This window comes from Tinamus guttatus, unplaced genomic scaffold (assembly GCF_059628265.1).
Source record: "Tinamus guttatus ecotype Peru unplaced genomic scaffold, ASM5962826v1 Tinamus_guttatus_pri_ptg000472l, whole genome shotgun sequence".
In the NCBI taxonomy this organism is placed as follows: Eukaryota; Metazoa; Chordata; class Aves; order Tinamiformes; family Tinamidae; genus Tinamus; species Tinamus guttatus.
This window is the reverse complement of record NW_028289006.1, coordinates 3,381,749-3,405,534: the sequence shown is the minus strand read 5'-3', so window position 1 is coordinate 3,405,534 and position 23,786 is coordinate 3,381,749. Positions and strand designations below refer to the sequence as shown.

At 35.7% G+C, this 23,786-nt stretch overlaps 1 protein-coding gene across 1 annotated transcript in view; it reads left to right on the top strand.

Moving 5' to 3' along the window:
• Nucleotides 1-1,604: 1,604 nt before the first annotated feature.
• SCYL2 (SCY1 like pseudokinase 2) overlaps nt 1,605-23,786 on the top strand; it is a 30,058-nt gene continuing 7,876 nt past the window's right edge. The window contains exons 1-10 of the mRNA XM_088532871.1: nt 1,605-1,737; nt 2,731-2,935; nt 9,721-9,878; nt 13,282-13,426; nt 14,012-14,161; nt 14,717-14,938; nt 15,583-15,699; nt 17,907-18,032; nt 19,498-19,674; nt 23,370-23,492. Of these exons, the coding sequence (XP_088388997.1) occupies nt 2,759-2,935; nt 9,721-9,878; nt 13,282-13,426; nt 14,012-14,161; nt 14,717-14,938; nt 15,583-15,699; nt 17,907-18,032; nt 19,498-19,674; nt 23,370-23,492 (1,395 nt within the window). The 5' untranslated portion in view covers nt 1,605-1,737; nt 2,731-2,758. The remainder of the gene's footprint in view (nt 1,738-2,730; nt 2,936-9,720; nt 9,879-13,281; nt 13,427-14,011; nt 14,162-14,716; nt 14,939-15,582; nt 15,700-17,906; nt 18,033-19,497; nt 19,675-23,369; nt 23,493-23,786) is intronic.

Below are 23,786 nucleotides of genomic sequence, written 5' to 3'. Positions count from 1 at the left end.
AGGCTTTTGAATGTGCATGGGAAGTTTTTTGTTGCACTCTCTCTGGAATTAATTGGGTGAAGCCTCTTTTCAGTATTGAGAATTGTAAAAAAAAGACTTTACTAGACTGATACTAGAGAAGGAATGTTATTAATGGCTTCGATGTCTGGGAGTAGGTAAAACACAAGGCAAATAACAAGGTTTAAAAATTAATAAATCTGATTTGTTGTTATCTTAAACTAGTTAGGATTGATTTTATACTCCTTTAGCATATAGAGTTTCCCCCATGGAATAGCTGCAGAATAAAATCTCAGAGGGTTACAGTTGCCTGTACCTCTTCTTCAGAATATTGCATGATGCTTCTTTTTCCCTGTTTATCAGGTTAATGAAAAGTTTCTTCATTTTGGGAATTTGGCTTGTGTCTAGTAGCTGTTTGGTCTTGGGCAGCACAGCTAAGAGTTGCACATATTTTATTGTAACAATTCAGAAACTAAAATTAATACACTAATACGGTATCACACACTGTCTTGAATCTGCTTGCAGTGATGTCTCGTTCTGATCCTCCTGCTGAAGCTGTAACTACTATTTCAGTTTTCAAGTTGAGCATATGCAGGACTGAGATCACTTCAACTGATATCTTTTTTTTTTTTTTTTGTGAAATTCCATTTCTTTGGTGAGACAAAACTCCTAGTCTGGTTCTCAATTTACAGGTTGTTGTGTCACCGTGCTTACATGGAAATGGGAGAAATGTGTACAGGGACACGGGATTCGTGTATTTCTACAGTTTGCTCTGCTGAAGATGGCTTATCACTGCAACAGTAGTCAGGATGAAGCAGCGTCGCAGTGTTGCTTCTAGCACTGTGCTAGAGTTTGCCCAGGACTAGGACTTCAGCACTGGAATGATTTGTTCAGTAACTGAAATAATTTTAAAGGAAATTAGTTTGCTAATGTTTATTACTTCTAGGAATCAAGTGTATCTTTCCAATATAATCAGACTTTATTTTCCAATATTGATTTCCAATGGAATCAGATCTGTTGTACCATGAGAAGAAAATGTGCGTGTCCCAAGGGCTCACAAGTGTGTTTGGTTTCAGTCAGGTCTGACAGGGGTGCCCGCTGGCAAGGGTAACATCCTACAGGTGTTGTGAGGAGCTGCAAAGAGGAAACAAACCCCATCGGTGTCTTCAGTGTGGGAAAAGCTCTGGCATAAATGAATAATTCATTAGACACCAGAGAATCTATGTAAGCCAGAAAAATACCTTATGAACAGTGGAAAAATAGTTTAGTTTTTACAGATACCTTGCATTAGATTAGAAAGATTTGGGAACTCGTTAGTCCTCGTGCTCACTGAGCAACATACAAGTTTCTTTTGCTTCTTTTGTCCTTGTGTCCATGACTTTGAAACCTGCCTCTTTATCACAGTGTAATCTTGTCTCTTCCATTTGGTTGACAGTGACGTTTTTTATTTTCCAAAGAAATCACTTTGAATTTCCTGGTGCATAAATTAGATATCAGTGAATCAAGTATGGGGCAAATTAGGCTATAAATGAAAACATCTCTGCATATCTCAACATCTTTGCTAATGTACTATCTACTTTTTTTCCTAGGTTGAAGAAATTAATATACTTCGCACCTTATTTGAAAGAAAATGAAGAAATGTCTTTAAATGTTGCTTTTGAATATACCACCTAATTCGGATTCCGGAAAATCGTTTCTGCTTGTATTCTCTTTTCATCTTTGCTCACACTAATAAGGAAGGTGAATATCTGTCTTTTTTCAGTATTCCTTTCTTGTCTCCATTCTTTCTTGCTTATCCTGTAACAGAGAGACAATATATAAATGGGACTTAGGCTCTAGAGCTTTTGCTAAGCACTGTTTTCTTAGTGCCATAGGTAAAGCAGATTTTTTTTTTTTTTTTTTTTGGAAGGAATTCTGGAAACTTAGGAAATAATGGAAGTGAGAGTACAGGGGAAGATGGGCTAAGTTGTAGGTAACAATGTTTTAGCTCTTAAGTTTGTAAAGTAATGTAAAAAGCTTATATAATCTTGCTCTAAAATAAAGTGTATAAAGACAGTTTTGTGTTCCTTTTCCCAGTGGCAACTGATTAGCTCATTATTACTTACATCAGATAAATAACACTGTCTGCGTGTCTGATGGGTAAAATAATTAGCTTGCAGCTTGACAGGTGTGGTGTAAGGAAATAACATGTTTTTAAATTGTCTTCTGTGTAATACACATCTGTACTCTTGCTGGTTGGGATCTTAAGAAAGCTTTTCTGTCTGAAAAGGTGTAGTTCTGCGAATGCTGAAATTAATTGAGGCTAGTTTCTTTGCGTATGACTCTCATGTTGACCGATTTTTTGCTGCACAAGGTAAAGCCTTTCCTTTCATGAGTACAGTTTATAGGCTCTCTCCTTTATTCAATCATCTGTTTTTATCAATGATTGCATCTTTCACTCTGTAATCTCCCTATCGGATCTAATGAAGGGCAGTGAACAGATTCAGAAGTTATCAAGGAGGTGGAGGAGCAAGGACGTGTAATGCCCAGGCATGCACGCACAGATATGTGTGTGCAATGTGAGCAAGTGTAACAGCAAAGCCTTTTGAAGAGCTGCATTTCCTTGTGTTAGTTACTTCTTTATCCTCTTGATTCCTTGGTCACATGTCCTGTAGCATAATAATTTGCAACATGCGTCTTATGTTAACAGAATTTCTGGGGCATTTGTGAAGCTTTGTCTTCTCGTCTTTGCAGGATAACACCTCGGTGTACACCTGGGACGATGGAGTCCATGCTGAATAAACTGAAGAGCACCGTTACGAAGGTGACGGCCGATGTCACCAGCGCCGTCATGGGAAACCCTGTGACCAGGGAATTTGACGTTGGCCGACATATTGCCAGTGGTGGTAATGGACTCACTTGGAAGATATTTAATGGAACTAAAAAATCAACAAAACAGGTGGGTTGTCAAGCTGAAATAGAACTTTGTAAGCATTAGATATCATGCTGCGATGCGACTTGCTAGGAAGCATTTAAAAACAAATTCCAATTGGGCAAGCTAATGGTAGGAGTAGAGAATGAGTGAATGATGTCAAGACCCCCAAATTACTGAAATAAAATGTTCTCAGCTCAGGTGATAGTTTTTGAAAGCCTTTACTTTAAGCTTGCACAGCTTGAGATAGAATTGCTTCCATGTCCATGGCATCCTGTTCCTTCCAGACTCTCTGTTAATTTTTTTCTGTGTTCTGTCCAGAAGCAGATCAATAATTATTCCAAGTTAAAACTGATCTAGCAAGAAGAAAGATACTTGGATTATTTCCCCAATTTGGGGTTGCTTTGTAGCTTTTTTATGGCAGTAATGCTGACCTTTTACAGTTTTAAATGATCATGATAACATTATTTGATTTCAGCAAATGCAACATTTATTTTTTTTTTTGTTCCTCAACTGTCACACAAAAATAGAAGGGCTACAAATGTTGTCACGTTGTGAATCAGCTTGCTACAGATGAACCAAAAAGAGGAGCACAAGGGAATGACTCTGTAAACCATACACAGTCTGTCACATGGTAGGAAAATACGATGTTGCAAGTGAGGAAGAACTATACTAAGCAGGATAAATAATTTGTGGTAAATGTGTGATCTGGTTGTCCAGAATTTGAAGAATAATCAAGGAAGCACCTGGTATTTACTGAATTTGCCAAATGTACCAGTTGGATTTTTTATTTGTCACATTTAACCAGATACAACATTAAAAGTGTGGCAATTTTAGTACTTTACCCACAGTCTCTGTGCACAATAAGCAGGTGACCTATAGGAGTCATGGCTTTGAGGATCTGAAGAGAAGAAAAGTTTCTTTCACTCTGGCTACTTGATACAGTTCATGTAACTTTTCTCCCTCTGTCATGTTTACAGGTTTGGAATGGGTGTTCTGGCCCCATATTCTGCAGTGTTGGGTTTAGGTGTTATCACCTGTCAGCCTGTATCATTTCTATAAACCCTGACTAAACAGCGTGTCTGTGTGCAATCCCCAGTCATTAGAAATACAGTGGCAGTTGTATTGCAGGGGATCTCACTTGGCTGGTGGTTTGACATGCAATTACCATTCATTATTAATGTTGCCAGTTAGGTAACATCATGTCAACATTCTGTCTGACATTGCTAAAGAAAACTACCCAGCATGAGAAATACATTTGTGGGGGATTATTTTTATTTGTTTGGTGTGTGCCTCCTGAACGTTATTTAACGTTGTTTGGCAACATGGAAGTGGTTGGCTCTCATTTTCCAAGTGACACTAGTCACTTGTAAAGTGTTGTACACATTTCCTGTATTGCAGACATAGATATTTAATTTGAAACTGCAAGTGCTTAGGGTGTTTTTGTTTGTTTGTTTCCTATAGTAAGTGTATATTGTGCATTCATGTGTAGATTCAGATTCATTTATAAGAATAGGGCTTTATTGCAGATAACACTTTGTGACAACACAGATAGTAATTTAAATCCTCGTAGCCAGGTATAACGGCTAAAGTTTTAATACTGTAGCAGTGGAACTGATCTGGAGTTTTTAGTTCCCAGGACAAATAGAAGTCAGCTTTCTTACAGAAGCTGTTCAACTGAATTTAGGATTTCAACTTTGGATTACTTTGGCTCGAATTTTAGATGAATAGATGGTGAAAAAATATCTGTCTCTAGTGAGAGTAGCCATGCATTTTGTTCTTCTTTTCAGAGTTGCACCTGATTCATGCCTTGTTGTTTTTCCTGGCTTTCCAGGCTTTTCCTGCCTTTCCTGGCACTTTGTGAGGAAATTATATGCACAGGTGCATATGATTGTATGCAAAAATATGCACTTGTGTGCATTTTTTGATGCTGGATGATAGTTGATTTGCCATTTGATTTGCTGTGAAATGCCGTTTTTGTTTGTTTGAAAGATTTATGAATCTTTCTAGTTGTATACATGAAGTAACATGTTTCTTGTTCTGCCCATCTGGGATTTGTTTGCTTAGTCTTTAAATGCATTTATATTTTTCTTGGCTGTGGTGGCAGTTGTCTTTGTTTGGAAAGTTCAGTCATAAAGAAACAAGGTAAGATCAAATAAGACTATTTTTGTGAGCAGCTCAGTTGTACAAAAACTATCAGAATTGAGTGAGTCTTGGATTGCATTTCTGTAGTACTACAGTCTTAATTCATGTTGTACTATATTTTGTACTTAATAAATTAGCATTAGGTAAATCAGCTCTTTGTCATTTTTGCTGTTGTCTGTATAATATGTCTGGAATTAGTATTTCCTAGTAGGCAAAATTAAAAGGCTAATTTGTTTCAGAACTGAGATATTGTGTTGTATACCTTAGGACTGAAATGAACAGATGGAAAGTAGGATTATATTAAAAAGGCAAAATTATTGAAAAAAAACACTAAACATGGAGGAAAATCTTCTCTGGCAAAAGATCAGAGTGATACTGGTATTCTATCCAATATTTTAATTTGGAGAATATTTTGCTTTGCATAGTAGGAGGTTTTGGTTAAACATCATGTGTTTGCATATTGAGTTGCATTTAACTATTCTAAAAAAAAAAAGTGTGTGCATATGGGGAAAACAGCTAGCAAATATAAAAGACAAAACAAATAAAGTTTCTAAAATCAAGCACTGGCTACTGTAAGATTTCCTTTGCTTTTTAGCTTATGACTTAGTCTTTAATGACATGATCACATTTTTTTTTTCCACAGAAGCACTACATCTTTTAGTTCACAGGATAGTTGGTGAATGCAGTTGTTCTTTTTTTTTTTTTTTTTTCCTTATTGTTCTATTTTCAGTCTTTGGCATTATCACTACAACCTATTCAAAATTCACTTGAAAACAGAAGAACTGGGTTTCTGTGATATTTATCACTATAGTGCCTGAATGTTTTAAGTATTTTTAATACACTTCCTCAATATGCATTGAGGTAGATAGGAAGAAATATTGCTCTTATCTTTACATTTTTATAGCTTTTAGAGATTTGTCCTTAAAAATATTTTCTAGCTTTGCTATCATCTTTATATCACACAGATTCAGGGTGCTCCTGCAGTTTTTGTACAGCTCATTTTCTCTTGGTAGCAGGAGAGGACACATGGCACGACTGTCACCTTTTCCTGTTTAGGAGTACAGGCCGTCAGGAACTAGAATGGAAGTGATGGGTCCCAACTTGCTTATATACACATATTATGTGCAGTATTTATGTTTTCCTTTCCTTGGTCATAGCTCATGTTGATAGTGTTTTTTTTTTTTTTTCCTCCCCTGACCAAGAGCAGAGTGGGACTTTTCTTTATATGGACTTTTTACTCTTTGCTTTCATAAGGTTGAGGATGTTTTTTTCACCTATGTGTGGTGCTGGATGAGAGGGAGACAGTGTTTTTGCTGTCTCTGGTTTATAAGGTGTTCAGCTGAGACATGGTTCAAGTTGTCAGTGTTAGCAAGTCTCCAGAACAGGTGTCTGTTTTGCACGGAGCGCAGATCCCATGTGAAGCAGGATTGGAGGTGGGTTTGGAGAACTGCCCAAAGAAAGCAGGAAAAGGAAATGGGGCTGTTTTTGGGGAGACAAAACTTTTATGAAGGGGTAGATCAGTGGATGACAGGTCTTAAGGACAGCGGTCAACACCCATCCAGTGAAATAGATGAGCACAAGGAGAACTGATGTCTACTTTTTTGTTGTTCAGGGTCTGGTCGTGTTACAGGTGCCTTAGTACAATTATAGCCTAACTAAACCATGTCCCATGTCTCATGTGGTGTGGACGGTTTTTAACTCCTGTTTGCACAAGTGCCAACAGTTTTATTAGTTGCATGCAAAACAATTAGAGTGTTGTTTAGTTGCTTGGTAAAATGATTGCAAAATTTACACCCTGCTCTTTTCTTTGATTCACGTTAAAAAATCTGAATTCTTGGCAGTGACTACAGGTGAATTCTTTAACAGTTTTATGTTGGTAAATACTACCACAGGACATGTCATAATATATGGCTCTCATAGTCACAACAGAGCTTTATCTTTCTGACATCTTTTTGAAGTAAAGGCCTACTGAATTAAACATAGCAGAGGTGAGGCACAAGGTGTGGATTAGATTGTGTTTGTAACACAACTGAGGATGAAATTTAGATCCCCTGACTGGCCAGTCTAGGACCCTAGACACTTGTCCCTACTTCTCAACCTAGTTTTGGTAGTAGAGCTACCGATATTCTGTGTTAAAACAAGAGCACATTGAGCAAGGTATGTTTGCTTCCTATCACATAATGAGTGGAAATGTTTATCTTTAAAGATAATAGCTCCCATTTTTTCATTTTCTTAGCTGAGAGCAGTTGTAGTTTGCTACATTTTAATCTCTTGTATGCTAATTTTATTTTTATATTACAAAGATGGAATTATGAGACAAGTATTTAAATAACAAATAGTTGTCCGCAGGAGGAACTCTCCCTTCACCCTCCTAACCTTTCAAACCTATGAAATGAAAAATGCAAAGTGGAAGCTCCTCTAAAACTTTCTATTAACTTTGTGTAAATGTTTGCAGGCCTTCATCTCAGTTGGTTTCCACAAATGTGATTACATCACCAGCAGATGGAATCCCTATAAGCTAGAGTCAGCAGTCCTTCTCTTTGGTTTTTAATATCAGGTTGTGCAAAACAGAAAAAGAAAAACAAGAATATTGTGTTTGTAAACAAAATTTGGCAGGGTTATTTGGTCCATGCAGCAAAAAACCCTAAAGGCCTTTTAATGTTCCAGGTGTTTTATGGTTTTAGTAATTACTGTGCAACAGAGAAGGTGTGTTTTAGGCCCTTCTTCTATACCAAAATTTCTGGAGACTTACGGGATTTAAAATATTATATTGTTGATGTCAAATTCTGCATATAAAAATCAATGTTGGTTATGGAATTTAATAGCCCATTTCAGAATGCCATATTTGAGTTATTAATATAAGAGCACATTTAACACATTAGTGTTAAACAAACAGAGATTGTGAGGACTCTGCTTTTTTCTTGCATCAGAAGCGTTATGTGAAAATTAGAATATTGAGAGCAAGTTGTCACACAGTTCTAATTAATTTTGATTCTTGAAATTTATAATTTACAATTATATTGTAAATTGTATTTGTCCCTGTAAAATCAATGTGACAGCAATCATCTTCACACCTCAAATACTTGTATAAACTTCATATACAGATAAATCTGGAGATGTAGAAATTCTGTCAAACTTCAAACAACCATGCAGTATTGTAACAAGCTCTCATAGAACTTATTTATAGCTATCATAAGATATTACAAATGTGGCTAATGTCCCCAGATATCTGTTTTAATTTAATTCACATTCTGCTACTTTTGACTTATCATTAAACACAAATGCTTTCAGAAGTGTTATATAAGTTTGAGATTTTGTTGTTGGTCACTTATTGCTCAATATATTCACACTTTGTACTGGAAAGTGTGTATTTTTTAAGTAATTGGTAAACATGTATTTGCCACCCCCTGTGACTGTTGGTTTTGTGTGATTGTTAATGTTTCCTCCATCACCCTTCAAGCCAGGACAGAGAGCTGATTTGTATACAAGCAGAAGTAGTAGAGTGGGTTGACTGAATTTTAGGTGTTCACTTGCTGACACTGTAATGAACCAGTCAGATACCTGCTGAAAAACATAAATCAATTTCTGTGTATCAAAGTGAATTCCTTTTTTCTGTAGCCTGTGTGTAGCTTTTCTTGAAATTAATAATGTAAATAATAATCAATAATATTCCCGGGAGATTTTAGTTAGAATAAAAGGTATAAAATGTGCTATACAAGAGCATAGATTTCCTCTTGGGACTGAAAACTTTGCACTGCCAGATTATGGTCTACTAGTTTTCAACATTTTTATTTATTGTTATTCATAATCTGGTAAACATACAAGAAAGTCTCAGTTTTGTTTCATGATAGAGTTTTAAATTTCTTTTTCCTTTCAGAGATAGAAGGTGGTTAATTTCCAGGAGTATCAGCTCCTTCACTAGTTTGTTTTTTATGTCCTCCCTTGAAACAACTTGAATTATCTCTCTTTAATGGCTTCCAAGATGTTACTGTAATCTCGTTGTTTATTTCATATCTACATCTATAATGTCTAAATTTCATATGACTTCCTTAGTTTCTTCCCACACAATTTGCAGAGGTTGATTGGAAATACTGTTTCCTCCAGAATGTCTTTTAACACATGTTCAATCATGTGTCCAAAAAAAAAATTTTATCATGGGAACAGTTTGATCATATTAATTAATTAGTCAGATATTGTTGTTTGACTATAAGTTATCTCTCAAGAAAGTGTAGTTTAATACAGATCATACAACCTTGGAACAGAAGACTAAGGATGTGGCTTAATAGAGCACCATATACATAATATATGTATGTAACGCTAAATGAATACATATATCCTCAGAATATTTTAATTGTTCATAGTTAATATAAATGCACTCATTTCCCTAAAAGCAAGCAATTTTTTTTCCTGTGGATGTTCTGCCTTGTCGCCGCATAGACAGCATTCATGCATTATTGCTTGTAAGGTAAGGGCAGTAGTACATTAACTCTTAAAATATATAATGTGGAGGTTAATTGCAGCCAGGAGGATTATGACTGTGAGAACGTGTATGTAACTGTACACTGAAATAAATTAGTGGGTCTGTGCTCTGGATGCGTATGTGACTGTGTGTAGGCTTTGCTTTTTTGTCATAGCTATACTGAGTAAATTTTGTTGCTTGTTTCTAGGAAGTGGCTGTATTTGTCTTTGATAAAAAGTTAATAGACAAGTTTCAAAAATATGAAAAGGATCAGATTATTGATTCTTTAAAACGAGGTGTTCAACAGCTCACCAGGCTTCGACACCCTCGGCTGCTCACTGTTCAACATCCATTAGAAGAATCCAGGTAAGTGGTACTGAAATTATGAACAGAACATTCTCAATCATTGTTTTGTTAATGGTTCTAAATATCTGGAGCATTTAGCACATATATCTAATGAGGTTCATTTATTCTGTATTTACTCACATAAGAATAGAAGTGATACAATGTGTTCTTGGTGTGGATCAAATCCATAATTTATTGCATAGTTTTAGGCCAGGTGCAACTACAAGACTACGCATATTTCTTACAGTATGAAAATTTGGTATTCAGTTAATTTCACTGTATCTATTGTGGCCACATAATGTGTTGTAAAAGTCCTCAAATGCCTTTGGGAAAGGGAGACAAAAGGTAGTGTATTTTTGTAGTGCTTATTTGATTTCATGTAAGATCAGTCACTAAGCACAATAATGGATTAATCTTATAGATTTATTATTGAGCTCTAGCAATGATAGTACAACACACTAAAATCAGACAAGCAAGTGTCTCTTGTTGAAATAAATATTTCTTGATTTGATTGAGGAAGCTTGTTAAAATCTTCAGGTTCTGCCAGCAAAGTGGTGTTTCTGAAAGGTGACCTAATAAATCTTTGCATACATTGCCTTTCGAAATTCTACATTTTTGATAGGTTCTGTCAATACATATGTTTCCAAATGTACCTAAGGTAGTTTTTCCTCAGTTTGTAGGAGCCAGGGGTACCTGGGGACTAAATCTGTCTTTGCTGTGTCTACTTTGAGAAAGATTTTTTTCATCAAATGACACTTGTTTATTCAGATATATCTCTTCTCCAGTTCTAAACAAATTTTATTGTAACAAGGATTCAAAGTTGTCATTAGCCCTCTGGTTCTGTGTACCCTTCACAAAACTCTAAGGCAGATAAATTAGGTAATTGAAAACAATTTTCAGTACTCTACAACAATAACTAGCTATTAAAGGCTAAATAGCCCCAAGCCTATCCAGTGGCTTGTGTGCTGGAAGTTACTGTAGTGATATTTGGGGAGTACATAATAGAAGGGTTTGCTCAGACTGTGCACATCACTGTGCAAGAGGATTGTAAGACAGCTGCATTGCTTTAGCATTTCTGAGGGGCTTTACAAAATGCTTCTTTTGGAGAAGCATTTTCATTTTTTTTTCCCATGTGTGTCTCCAAAGTGACATATGATGATGTTAGATGCTTGCAAGCCACTAAAAACAGGATAAATATCCAGGTGGTTGGGCAACCAACTTTCACCAATTTGCACTGGAGAATGAAAAGTGCTGACCCCTGTCAGCACTTGAACTTTGTGGTTTCATCTTTATATATTCCACTACATTTTTTTTTCTTTCTCTTCTAATTTGTAATCTTCCAAACTTTTCATTCTGCAGTGTGCTAGAGAAACAATTTAACAATTTATTCCCTTTTTGTGGGGCAAGGGAATACTTGGTGTGCCTGCACAGCTGCAGTAGATATTACAGGCCATACAGTACAGGACTCCAATGTGTACACAGCTTTTCCGCTATTGGCAGAAAATTTCTACTCAAAATATGTTAAGTGTGATTTATATAAACATTCTATATATTTATGCATATTACTTTGCATTAATTTTACATGCAATAAATATATTAAATATTTCAACACTTTGTACTAAATATTTACTATAAATATGTCTATATGTACAGCTTATCTTCAAATCCTTTAACAGCACAAATGAGTAATATTATTCTATATTTAACTTGTTTTTGAAGAAAAGAATAAAAAGCCAAATTATGACTCTATTCATAATGCCATTGGTACTTACTAAAAAAGGAGTAGTGTGAAGAGTCCCAAATATTTAATTTACTACACAGTCCATCTGTTACAGTTTTTCCAAAGCATATGCATTTTTTTTTTGCCATCATCTTTCTTTTTAACTTGTTTTATTTTTATTACATTACTGTGACTGTCATTTTGATGTTATTTAGGGAACTGCTTAAACTGCTACAGCATATGACTGACTCAGTTCTTCCAATATTAATTTGCTTTAATTGGATTTGCCCTGTCCTTCTGCAACTGTAGCGTGGGTCTTGATTGAATAAGCTCCCAAAGTAAAAAACAAGCTCTCTTTCATGCCCCAAAACAACCACAATCACCTAGTTTGCATTTTGAAGTCTGATTCTTCCTCATGATTAGTATAGAAATAAATTTTGTAAACATAGGTTTATTAATAAAAAAGATCAAAGTGGTGGAGTCAGCACAATGGGAAGGGAGAAAGCCAAGTAGTAGAAATTCCCTAGATTGGCTGACATTTATGAATCAATAGATTTTAATTTCAGTTGGTTTTCCTTCAGAAAGCTAAAGTGATAAATAATGAAGATAAAATTAAAGTTGTCTCCCTTAATCTGGATGAGTAATAAGAAGCTTACATGTTTCATCAGCTTTTTTTTTTTTTTTTCACTTCAAAACCCAAGCTTGTTAATTAATGAGATATGTAAAAACTAAGTGGTAGATTTTTGCTGAGGTGTGATGTCCTCTGTGGTATTTTTAAGGAATAAGTGAAAAGTCAGGCTCCTGTCTTCTTGCCTATAACTTCATAATTGAGAAATATATCTGTATTGCTGTTATTAGGTCTCAGTTTTCTGTGTTGTTTCTGGGGAAATGTTTCAGTGTTCACATATGAGATAAACATTCTTAAACCAGCTGTGGGTACTAACACCATTGCTGTCTTCAAAGAAAACTCTGGAACATCTCACATGTGACGTGCAGGGACAGCAGGGCCTTCCGTGCTGTGCAGGCCAGTTTGAAGGATGTTGATACATGGAACGGCGCTGTCTGTGCTACCTGGAATTGGCAACACTGAGACATGCAGTGTTTTCCGGGCTTGAAATTTTGAAGGCTTTCTTTTTCTTTTTTCTTTTCTCTCTTCTTTCTCTCTTTCTCTTTCTCTCTTTCTCTCTCTCTTTTCTCTCTCTCTCCCCTCTCTCTCCTCTCTCTTTCTTCTCTCCTCTCGCTCTCTCTCTCACTCTCTTTCTTTTATTTTTTATTATTATTTTTTTCCTTTTCTTTCCTGTAGAACCAGTCATTTGTATGTTTCCAGGATTGTTTTACTTACACTTTTCAAACATTGTTGATACAAAAAGCCATTTAACTAAACCTGTGATTTTTTGAGGAAGAGAAAAAAAATGTTGCTTCCATAGGCAAATTACAGTTCATACAACAGCTATATTTGTTAATGTGCTTCTTGTTGTACTTTCATTTTCAAAATAAAGGACTACACGTATTCATACTAACTTGGCTTTTATTAGTTTTGTTTCTGATTACAGTCTAACCACAGTAAAAGCTGATTCACCTTTAACCACAGCTAAAAGCCTGATCCTACAAGTTATAATGATAGAATTATTTGTTTGATATTGCTGGTTCAGCCCAAGACTGATGTTTTGTAAAGCAAATGGTTTTTGTTTGTCTCCTCTGTAGAGATTGCCTGGCATTTTGTACAGAACCTGTCTGTGCCAGTTTAGCTAATGTTCTTGGCAGCTGGGACAACCTACCTTCTCCTTTACCATCTGAAATTAAAGAATACAAACTTTATGATGTGGAGACCAAATATGGCTTGCTTCAGGTATTGCGCAGTCGTACTTTAAGTTTCATGTGCTTTTAGTATTAATCATAGTTTAATGATTTTTTTATAATTACATAGTTTAATCCTGCACAAACGTAGGCCTTATTTCCCTATCTTTACTTTCTAGTTTCCACTGCTCTTCTGTATAATTGGAAGGCCTTCTTGTTGCCTTCCTCCTTGCTTGTAAATATGCAGTGATGCAGAGGTCTCTCCATCTTCCTTTCCTTAGTCACTACTTCATTTTTTGAAAAGACCAGACCAACCTTTTTTTTGATTTACCCTTCAGGTGAAAACAAACAGTGCTACAGCCTATGCTACAGCTACTGTCACTTCCATTTGTGAGTCATTTTTGTACTTTACACTGCAGTCTAGGACTACCTGCTGATTACCCACCCTTCATACAAAATTATTAAGACATAGTCTAAAATTGACAATGAAGAATTGCTTCTTAGCCAATTTTTCTACTTAACCATGATAACAGGGAGAAAGGTTGTAGTAGTAACAGAAATTTTGTAAATGGCTGATGGCGTGTTTAGGGAAAGAATTAATCTGAAAGAATATGTATATGTATTTTTTAATTAACAGGTTTCTGAAGGCCTGTCCTTTTTGCATAGCAGTGTGAAAATGGTCCATGGGAATATTACGCCTGAGAATATAATTTTGAACAAGAGTGGAGCGTGGAAAATTATGGGCTTTGATTTTTGTATCCAGTCAACAAATCCATCTGAACAGGAGGTAACAGATCTTTATATTTGTCTTCTTGAAATTTCAAGCTCAGATCCATGTCTGAAACTGGTTTCACGAGCTTCAGTTTCAAGTTATTTAATCTGCAATTTTGTGGCAGAAAGGATAAGTATATAGCATATACCTGGACTGGTATGGTACTTTTGGTCATTACAAAAAAAGAGCCAGGGCTGGCTCAGTAGACTTAAACTAGTGATAATGTCAGGCAGATGCAGAAGCCTGGGCCAGTTTATCTGTTGGCAGACATGCTCAGGTTGTTCCAACCCCTCAGTGCCTGGTTGCTAACTGCTAAATGAATGCCTATCATAACTTGTATTTCCCTCTTACAGCAGAGTATTTTGACATTTTATAACCAGGTTTAACAGCATGGGCTAATTAATCTGTGTTACAGATAGACATGCTTATCAGTTTTGCCTTATTCCATTTCCGTTTTAGTCATAGTTGAGTTTGTGTGGATTGATTATCTTTTGCTGCTTGAGTCTCTTACTTGAATTGTTCTTTAAGAATCCCTAATCATTATACTTCGTTTTACTGTTCTCTTTGTAGCCAAAGTTCCCTTGTAAGGAATGGGATCCAAACTTGCCGTCCTTGTGTCTTCCAAATCCTGAATATCTGGCACCTGAATATATTCTCTCTGTGAGCTGCGAGACAGCCAGCGATATGTATTCCCTAGGAGCTGTTATGTATGCAGTATTTAATAAAGGGAAGCCAATTTTTGAGGTCAACAAGCAGGATATTTATAAAAGTTTTAGCAGGCAGCTGGATCAGGTATATCCTCTGTTCATAAATGTTCTGCATTGATTTTTCATATTTAAAAAGTAGCTGGTTTAAAATATATTTAAGTTTTTAGAGCATAGTGTCAGTGCTCCAGTGTAAACAGTCCTATAATGATAGCTTACCATCCATGCTATCTTCATAATAAGAAAAGATAAATGCTAGTAAAATAAGGGAAATAAGAATATATAGATGTATGCATATATAGAGAGGACTATGTGTACCAAATTTATCAACTACAAAGTTGATTTCTCACCTAGTTTCCTTGTACACCTTAGTAATGATGGGCACGTGTGAGCAGGGCAAACAGCATCAGACACAAGGCAGGGATCAGTGAATGATCAGTGTAAGATTGGGGGAGATTCCAGTGATTCAAGTGATTCAGTCAGTTTCCTGTATTCTCCAAAAACCTGCAAACAGAACAGTGAGAAGCTGTGAGTAGGGGAATGTGACCAGAAGCAGGTATTCTGCCTGGGGACAGAGGGAAGGCTATGAGGGACCAGAATCAATGGGGAGAAGGGAGGGATATTAACGGTTTGGGTAGGGAAGCCATCAAGTATAGCACTGATGTATATTGGAAAAAAGTTCTGTGCAGGATTTTCTGACTTCATGTTGCATGTGCTTAATTCCTTACGCAGCTGAGCCGTTTAAGCTGCAGCACTCTTCAGAATATACCAGAAGAGGTGCGGGAACACGTAAAGCTGCTCTTAAATGTTGCTCCCGCAGTAAGACCCGACGCAGATCAAATGACTAAGGTCAGTTCATGGAAAATAAGGCACATGCAGAAAAGAGAGAAGTAGTGTTTGATTTGTGGAAATAATAGAGCTATTTTTTCCTTTTAATCTTTTTACTTGAAATGCAAATATGTTTTGGACTTGAAATAATGATGTTAGCTGATGTCCAAAGTTGTCTTTATGTTGACCTTTTTCTATTAATATGAAAGAAGGATGCTGAAGTAGAACTTTGAGCGGTCACTTCAAGAGTATTTTTTTGCTTTCCACTACAGTCGCAGTATTTTCTGGAGTATATTCTTATACAATTCGATTTTTAAACCTCTGTTAGAAGGAAATTATAGCCATAAAATATCAAAGGTCAACAAATGTAAAGATTAACTTTTGGCTTATTGTTTATGGTACATTCTTAAATGTATAGAAGAATAATTGAAAATATATTTGGAGCATACATGCCATAATGAAACAAAAATTAATTGCAAATAGTCAATTTAAGTTTTAAAATGACTAACTCTTCTTCCTCCTTCCTGTTTGAAAGTAGATCTTAAAAGCATGATGCTTCTTTTGCCTTGTATCTTGTTTTCTTATAGCTGATAATATTTCAGGTTCTTGCTTATAGATTTGCTTAGGTAAGAGTTTTCTTATTTTTCTGTCATATAAAAAGTTTATGTACAAAGAGAAAAATCAATCTCTTAGCAGTTGGAAGAAATGAGGAGTGAAGAAAGGAGGGAGTATGAAGAAAGGAGGGAGTACAAGTAACATTTTGCAACTTATTCTGGAAGAGGGAAAGTAGGAAAATTGGCAAATATTACTCAGATATCAGCTCACTTGTTTGAGAGACTACAACAAATGTGAAAAGAGATGTCTATTAAGCATTCTTATTACATAAAGATCATGTTTATCTCTTTAGACTCATTTGTATGGTAGAGATATTTGAACTAGCTTGAGTGCTAAAAGCAGTCTGTCCAGGCCAGCATGCCATAAGCTAAAATGGAGCTTAACGCAGGCAAATTTACCTTGCTAGTTTTAAGTAAGGTGAATTAGGCCGTGTCCAATTCCATGCTGTCGTGGTTAGACTCCTTTTTGGTATATGAACTAGAATACAGAATTAAGTTCACATAGAAGAGAACTGAGTAGCTTGAATTCTCTGTTGGTAGCTTATATTCTGTATTGCCCTTCACCAGCTCACCTCTCTGCCTCGCAGCACAGCTGCATTATGTTTTTATAGCCTTGCTCTTTGCACCAGTTTTTCAACTGAAAACAGTTCAGACATGGTCTGAGACCATGCTCTGTCTCTAACCATGACAAACCCATGAGATTTGATGTATCCCTGCCTGAAATGCAGAGTGGGAATGAAGGAGGGATCTTACCCGTGTGGAACTTTTCAAACTTTTCATTCCAGTCTGCACAGGTCCGAGATTCAGCTACTAACTGAAAGCTGCGTATGCGAGGAATTCGAAATAGTCTTGGCATCAACATACATATTTAGCAACCTTCATCAATGTTGAAGCAGCTGCAGCACTACTGCTGTGATACACCACTGCTGTTGATGAACCTCTGGTGGTTTATTCCTGGCATGTTTATAAATCCAGCCTGTGTATACATTGTTACACAATACTGAAGAAACCCTGTCTTTGTTGCCAGCTGGCAATGCAGGTGAAGTAATGCAAACACGGGGAAAAGATGTAGAATATGATATATAAAAGTGAGCCTGCAAACATGCACATTGGAGAGGAATTTGTATAATGACCCATTTTTTTTGCATATAAATGGTTATTGATTCATTATAAGCTTCCAAAAATAGTAACCAGATATGGACATAACTAGCAGGAAATCCTTTTTTATATATATCTATATCCATATAATACTAAATAGTGTAATTATTCTTAGGAGAACTTTTAATCAAGATTTCTGCTTTTAATTCTTTTTGTGGATGAAAACATTATTTCATATAGAATAAATTAACACAGAAGAACATAATGTGTGTTACTGTTTACTTCTTTAAAATGCCAGGAAAATGAGCTGTCTTAATAATCAATCTTTATCTGTGTGTGTTATACTGCTTAGTAGGTAAAAATCTACTTTTATGGTTCTTACTTGCATCCGCTTCACTGTATAGATTTCCTATAGTGCATTGTAAAGGTACATATATATTATTACAGATGTGGAGTCTTTGTATCAACATTAGCATTGTCTTCCTCCAAATTATATGCGTTTAATCTTATTTTTAGATACCGTTCTTCGATGATGTGGGAGCAATGACACTTCAGTATTTTGACTCTTTATTTCAAAGGGATAACCTTCAGAAGTCACAGTTTTTTAAAGGGTTACCAAAGGTTCTGCCAAAACTACCTAAGGTATGTCTCTACTGTCGTGTGGAAATCATGAGTTAAAAATACAGCAACATCTTTTAATAATCTTAATTTGGGACTGCTGGATTGTGTGTATCGTGATTCCACACAAAACTGCCATACTCTGACTGAGACTGTCAGAGTAGAGGAATAGGAAGAGGAAATATGAAAATAATTTACGTGGAAATACCCCTCAGCTCTCAGTAATTCTGGAAGCAGAAAGTGGCATCTTGTGTTATCAGTATATGAGAGGAACCATCATTTGCCATGTTCTCTTACAGTTCATCCCACTTTGGGAAAAATCTTCTCCCCACCTACAAGTTTTCCCTCTTTATTTATAACTCAGAGCTTTTTGAAGTCATCCTGTCCAGCCTTTTCTCCGAATCTATATGTACGATTGCCTCAACTCTTTTTATAGCCAGGCAGTATTTTAATGTTGAGTGATGCAAAGTTGCCTTCCCTCAATGGATAAAGCACTTTTTTCCTGCTAGCAGTGCCCAGACACCTCAAAGGGAAATGTCTGTTTTCAAGAATTCTTTTGTGCAGTGGTAGGCATGATGCAGGTCAATATTTTTTTCCCTTTTGTCGTATTCTCTAATTTATATAAGACATAACGCACATGGGATGGAAAAATAGTGGTCATTTACTTTATGATAGAATAGCTATAGATTTCTGAATCATTACATTAATTTTATTTATTTTTATGTAAATTTTATTTTGAACTGTACAGTATTGAAGCACACTTTTATTATAGTCTCCTTTTTCATTTTGGAGTTTTTTTCTCTTGATCAAAAATTGTTGATGCTTTGGCATTGGGAGTAGATGGGATTTATTCCACCTTAGTCAGTCATAAACTGACTTAATAATCTTTAGGGTATTGGATTTTTGTTTTGTTTTAAAAGATTTCTTATGAGGAAATGGACTGTGCCTTGGAGGTGTGTATTTCTCTTCAATGTCTTTACAAGCCTTTCAGGTTGCTTAACTTGGATGTAGACATCCATAGTATGTATATGTGTATATATATGCATTTAGTCAGCTGAATCCCATCTGGGAAATTTGTAAGGAGTTTACAGTGAGGTATAGTAGGATTACAGGCACATTTAGTGAGTGAGAGGATACCTCAAAACTTGTCTTTCTGGTGGTAAATGTTTTTAGGTTGTTTTTAAAATAAATGTATGCAATAAGATTTTTATAATTCATATATATGAGTTAAAATTTTATTTTCTGCACAGTTAATAGCTCTTACTGGCCTGCATGATTGCTGTATCAGTTGTGTCTTGAATGCAAATAAAATAAGCAAAGCAGCATAGTGTGTATTGACTTGAGTATACTGTGAAAATAAGAACTCCGTATTGGAAATTGTTGGCTTTTGTGTTTCTGTATCAGGCTATCACTAAAGCTGTTGAGCTGAGATGATAATAACTTAATGCAGCACGATGCAACATGATAAATTCTTGTTTTTGTCTCTTAGCGTGTTATAATTCAGCGCATTTTGCCTTGCTTGACCTCTGAGTTTGTGAACCCTGATATGGTACCCTTTGTCTTGCCTAACGTTCTCCTTATTGCTGAAGAGTGCACCAAAGAAGAATATATCAGGCTTATTCTGCCTGATCTTGGTCCTGTTTTTAAGCAGCAAGAACCAATACAGGTACGTTTATGTTGTTCACATGACAATTTTTATCCTCAGTGCTTTTTATCTGAAAAAACATTGATTGGTTTCATTCCCTTTATCGAACTGTCACATTGTCCACCATCAAATCAACTTGTTTTATAGTTGTCCAAGCAGTGGGCCTTAATTACTCGTGCAAAGCAGTTTTTTCCAGCAGTTTCACTTAACGCTGCTATTTTACCTTTTTGTTGTTCTTGTTTTGTTTTGTTTTTGTTCTTGTGGAGCTTTAATTATATTTATGAATGAGAATAGATTAAAAAAAGGAAACATACAATTTATCACTCAACTCTATCTTTGGTCAGTTGTAGCAGGTACAGTTGTGAGCTTTTTGTCACTTATCTAGATTATCGTAGCAAGACTGTACAAAACAAATTTTAGCACATATTGTACCACTAACTAAACCTGTGATTTTTTTTTTTTTTTTAATTCCAGATTGTTAACAGTGGGATTTTGAGGTGGAAAAGTTCTCACTCTGACATTCTCTTAAGTGTGTCTTGTTTATTCATGATAATAAAATAGTGTTTATTGGCAGGCTAGATAAATTTGTGGAAAATTTTCATTTTATTTTGACAAGTGTACTGTGGTAGTGTCAATAGGATACCTGTTTTTTCTGTTGTTTACATTTATAAAAGCAGTGAGGCACTATTTTTACTATGAAGGAGAAAAGCATTTTCATCCTTCTGCCAACACCATATGTATGACAATACTTGAGGATTTTGTCACTAGGCTAGGCACCGTGCCTCGGCAGACAGCAAGGCAGCTATGCATTCCCTCTGGCTCACCATTTTTTACTGCAGACTGCTGTTATTTTTCTGCAGAGAACTTAAAGGGCAAGATAAACACTGCGGTGAACGAGAACAGTTTTTATTTCTGTGGTCTGGCAAACCACAGCAGAGAACTCTCAGTATACGGGAGGAGGAGGGAACATCTGTATTTGCAGATCTATTAGATTATTAGAATTAATACTATTTTTGGTATACCAGAGTTTTATGTTATCATAGAAAATGTGAAAAGGTGCTTGCTGACGAAAAGCTGATAAACCTGACGCTGTTTTGCTATTTTAATAGTGGATCTATAAGAGAGTCTTCATTCCAAAAGCCTTTAGATTCCTTTGTCTCAAGGCCATCTAGAGCCTAGGGGGCCCAAAGGCTCTTTTATTTCTTAAGAAATGAGGGAAGTATATATTTGGGGTTAGCTTATATAAAAAAAAAGAAGTTTCTGTACCATAAAGTATGATGTAGTCTGTCAGTTTTCCAGATACTATATATTAAATTCTCATGTTGACATTTTTGATGCACTTTAGGCAATCGCCCCTTGTTCAACTTTATTTTTATGGCCTTTTCATTATGGCAAATTTGCCTAACTAGTCCAGGGCAGGTTTCCAAATTAATTGCCAGATTAATTCAGGGAGAAAAAAAAAAAAAAAAAGAGTGCCATGTGATAGAATTTCTGATCTGATCAGTGGTATCAGAGGCACAAACTCCCTTTGTGCAAGGCAAAAGCTTTGTAACCCGTGGGGCAATGGGGAGGCTGAGGGCAGTGCATTGACTTTTCTTCCAAACCCACTCCCAAGCATTGTGCTTGACATTCATAATCTGTATGTCCACCAAAACATCCTGATAGTTGAGTTAGGAAACAAATATATCAGGAGGAGGCAGCTGTAATTCATTACAAAGAAATTGTTATCCAATGTTGATAATGTCTTTGTATAAGGCAGATTATACTAAGAAAATGGAATATTTAACTTCACATCACATCATGCTTTTGGGGTTAGCATAACGTCACTCATGTACTGTAACAACTTAATTAATTAGCAACTTGCTCTGCAATAACTTCCCCGTGTAGATGGTCCCTTAATTTATGCTTAGGTTATTCATAAAGAGTTAGCGTGCGAGGTACTGTGAATTCATATTCTAATTCAGTATGCCAGAATGTGTCCTAACAAGCATTGGGCTCTGTGTTAATAAATGAAATAAATCATCAGTATTATTGTTTACAGTACACTGCTGCTACTGCTTATGTATTTATAAGTGTTGTCTTTGTTATTGTGTCATCTTAATTTTTTCTTAAACAGATAAAAATTTCTTAGAATAGAAAAGAAAAAAGAGCGCACCAAAGCAGCATAAATTACGTTCTTGTTAAAGATACAGATGGTGAGAGATAATAAAAACAATTCAGATTTATGTTATCATATTTGAGAAGAATTGACAGCTAGAGTAGTGGATAACATCTGCCTTGTTCTGTGAAATCTAGATGATTATACAGTACTGTTTAGCTTACCAGCGGTCTATCCAAACAGCTGCTGCTTATTTTTAGCAAAGCTTTTAGTTGTTGAATAACAGACTTTATTCATCTCTTGTTTTTTCAAATTTGCAAAGACAAATCAAGTCTTCTCTCTCAAAACTCTCTGGCTAACCGAACGTAGAAACTATCATGTCACAGTATTATAGGGTTATAGTAGTTAATTTAGGTTTTGAACACATTTAGGACAAATAAAAATTCATTTCTCAAGAAAAAACACAAAATCTAAATTTAAAACTGGTCTGATCCATCTTGCCCTAATTTTGCCAGGTTTCAGGGTATTGCATTAGAGTCAGTGTCCACAGAATGAGTGAATGAATTAGAGACTGAGTGTGGGCACACACACACTCATGTCTGTAGATGGTTACATAACTATGAAAATGCAGCAGCATACCCTGCATTAACCATCCCTTAAAAGAAATTGATTCCCTTCCCTCTTATTTTTATTTTTGTTCTTCCAGATTCCAATGCAGCTTATTTAACATACAAGCTCTGTTTGCTACATGTTTTTATACTTAAAATCTTTCCTTCCAATGAAATATTTGGTTTTTGATTATGAATGTGATTATACCATGATTTTATAAAAGGAGTCTAAATTTCAATGGAGATGTCAGTGACATCTGTGGAAGTTGTCTCACCCCTCTCAGAGAGATAGATTAACTTTGGCAGTGCAGCTCTCCGTATTGAAGACTGAACCTGGATATTTCATTTAAAGTGGCAGCTTAATTTCAGGCAGATAAACATAAGCCAGATAAATCCCTCTTAACCTGATGTGAACTTAACCTTATGTGAAATTTTTTTTGCTTGTGATTTTTCATGTTGTGATATACTACCTCTGTGTGAAATAGAATAAAGCTATTTTGTGTCCATATAACAATGATGTTCTTTGCCTAAATTTTGATTCCAAATACAGAAGGAATCCAGCTTTTATAAGTGGATTTGCGATCAACTGCCTTGAAAACAGCATTTGATCCATAGTTTTTGAGGAATTTAGCCTTTTCTAATAATGATGTGTATATCAAGATTTTCTGTGGGTGGATTTTAACAGAAGACAGTGTTGTAAATAAGACTCTCAGTGTTGAAATAAGACTCTCCCCCCAGGCTTCCCCAACCCATTACAACTTCTTATTTCAAAAAGATTATTCTAAAACATATATACTTTGTTTGATCTGTATGTGCTGTTTCTAAAACGCAATAATATGTCAAAGTGTTTTTTGTCTTCCATGCCTTCAGGCAAGCAACATGGTAAGTGATCACATTTACTGAGTTACAAGTAAACTTCTGAAGTTTTAATGATACGGTGCAATAAACTTTACATGTTTGTTGGTGAAGTTAAAATCTTTTGGCTCCTGAACTGTCCTTTTTTTTAATAGATCCTGTTGATTTTCCTGCAAAAAATGGATTTGCTTCTAACCAAAACTCCACCAGATGAAATAAAGAACAGCGTTCTACCAATGGTTTATAGAGCCTTGGAAGCACCTTCAATTCAAATTCAGGTGCCATACTTTCAGCTTCTATTTAAAACTGGCCAGCTAATCTTTTTTCTTCAAGGAAAAAAAGAAAGGTTTGCTTTTGGAAGTCATTCTTCAACTGGAATTAGTTTTTTGTTAGCCATAAGCAGGAGTGTGTAAGGGAGGTAAACAAATAAATAATTACATAAAGAAAATTTGAATAATCAAATGTCACTTTGAGCCTTGCAAAGTCTTTCCAATTGTGCATGAAGTTTTTGTTTTTAAGGAACTCCTTGAGATTTTTCTACAGGAGGAGTTACTCAAGTATTCCTTGAAATT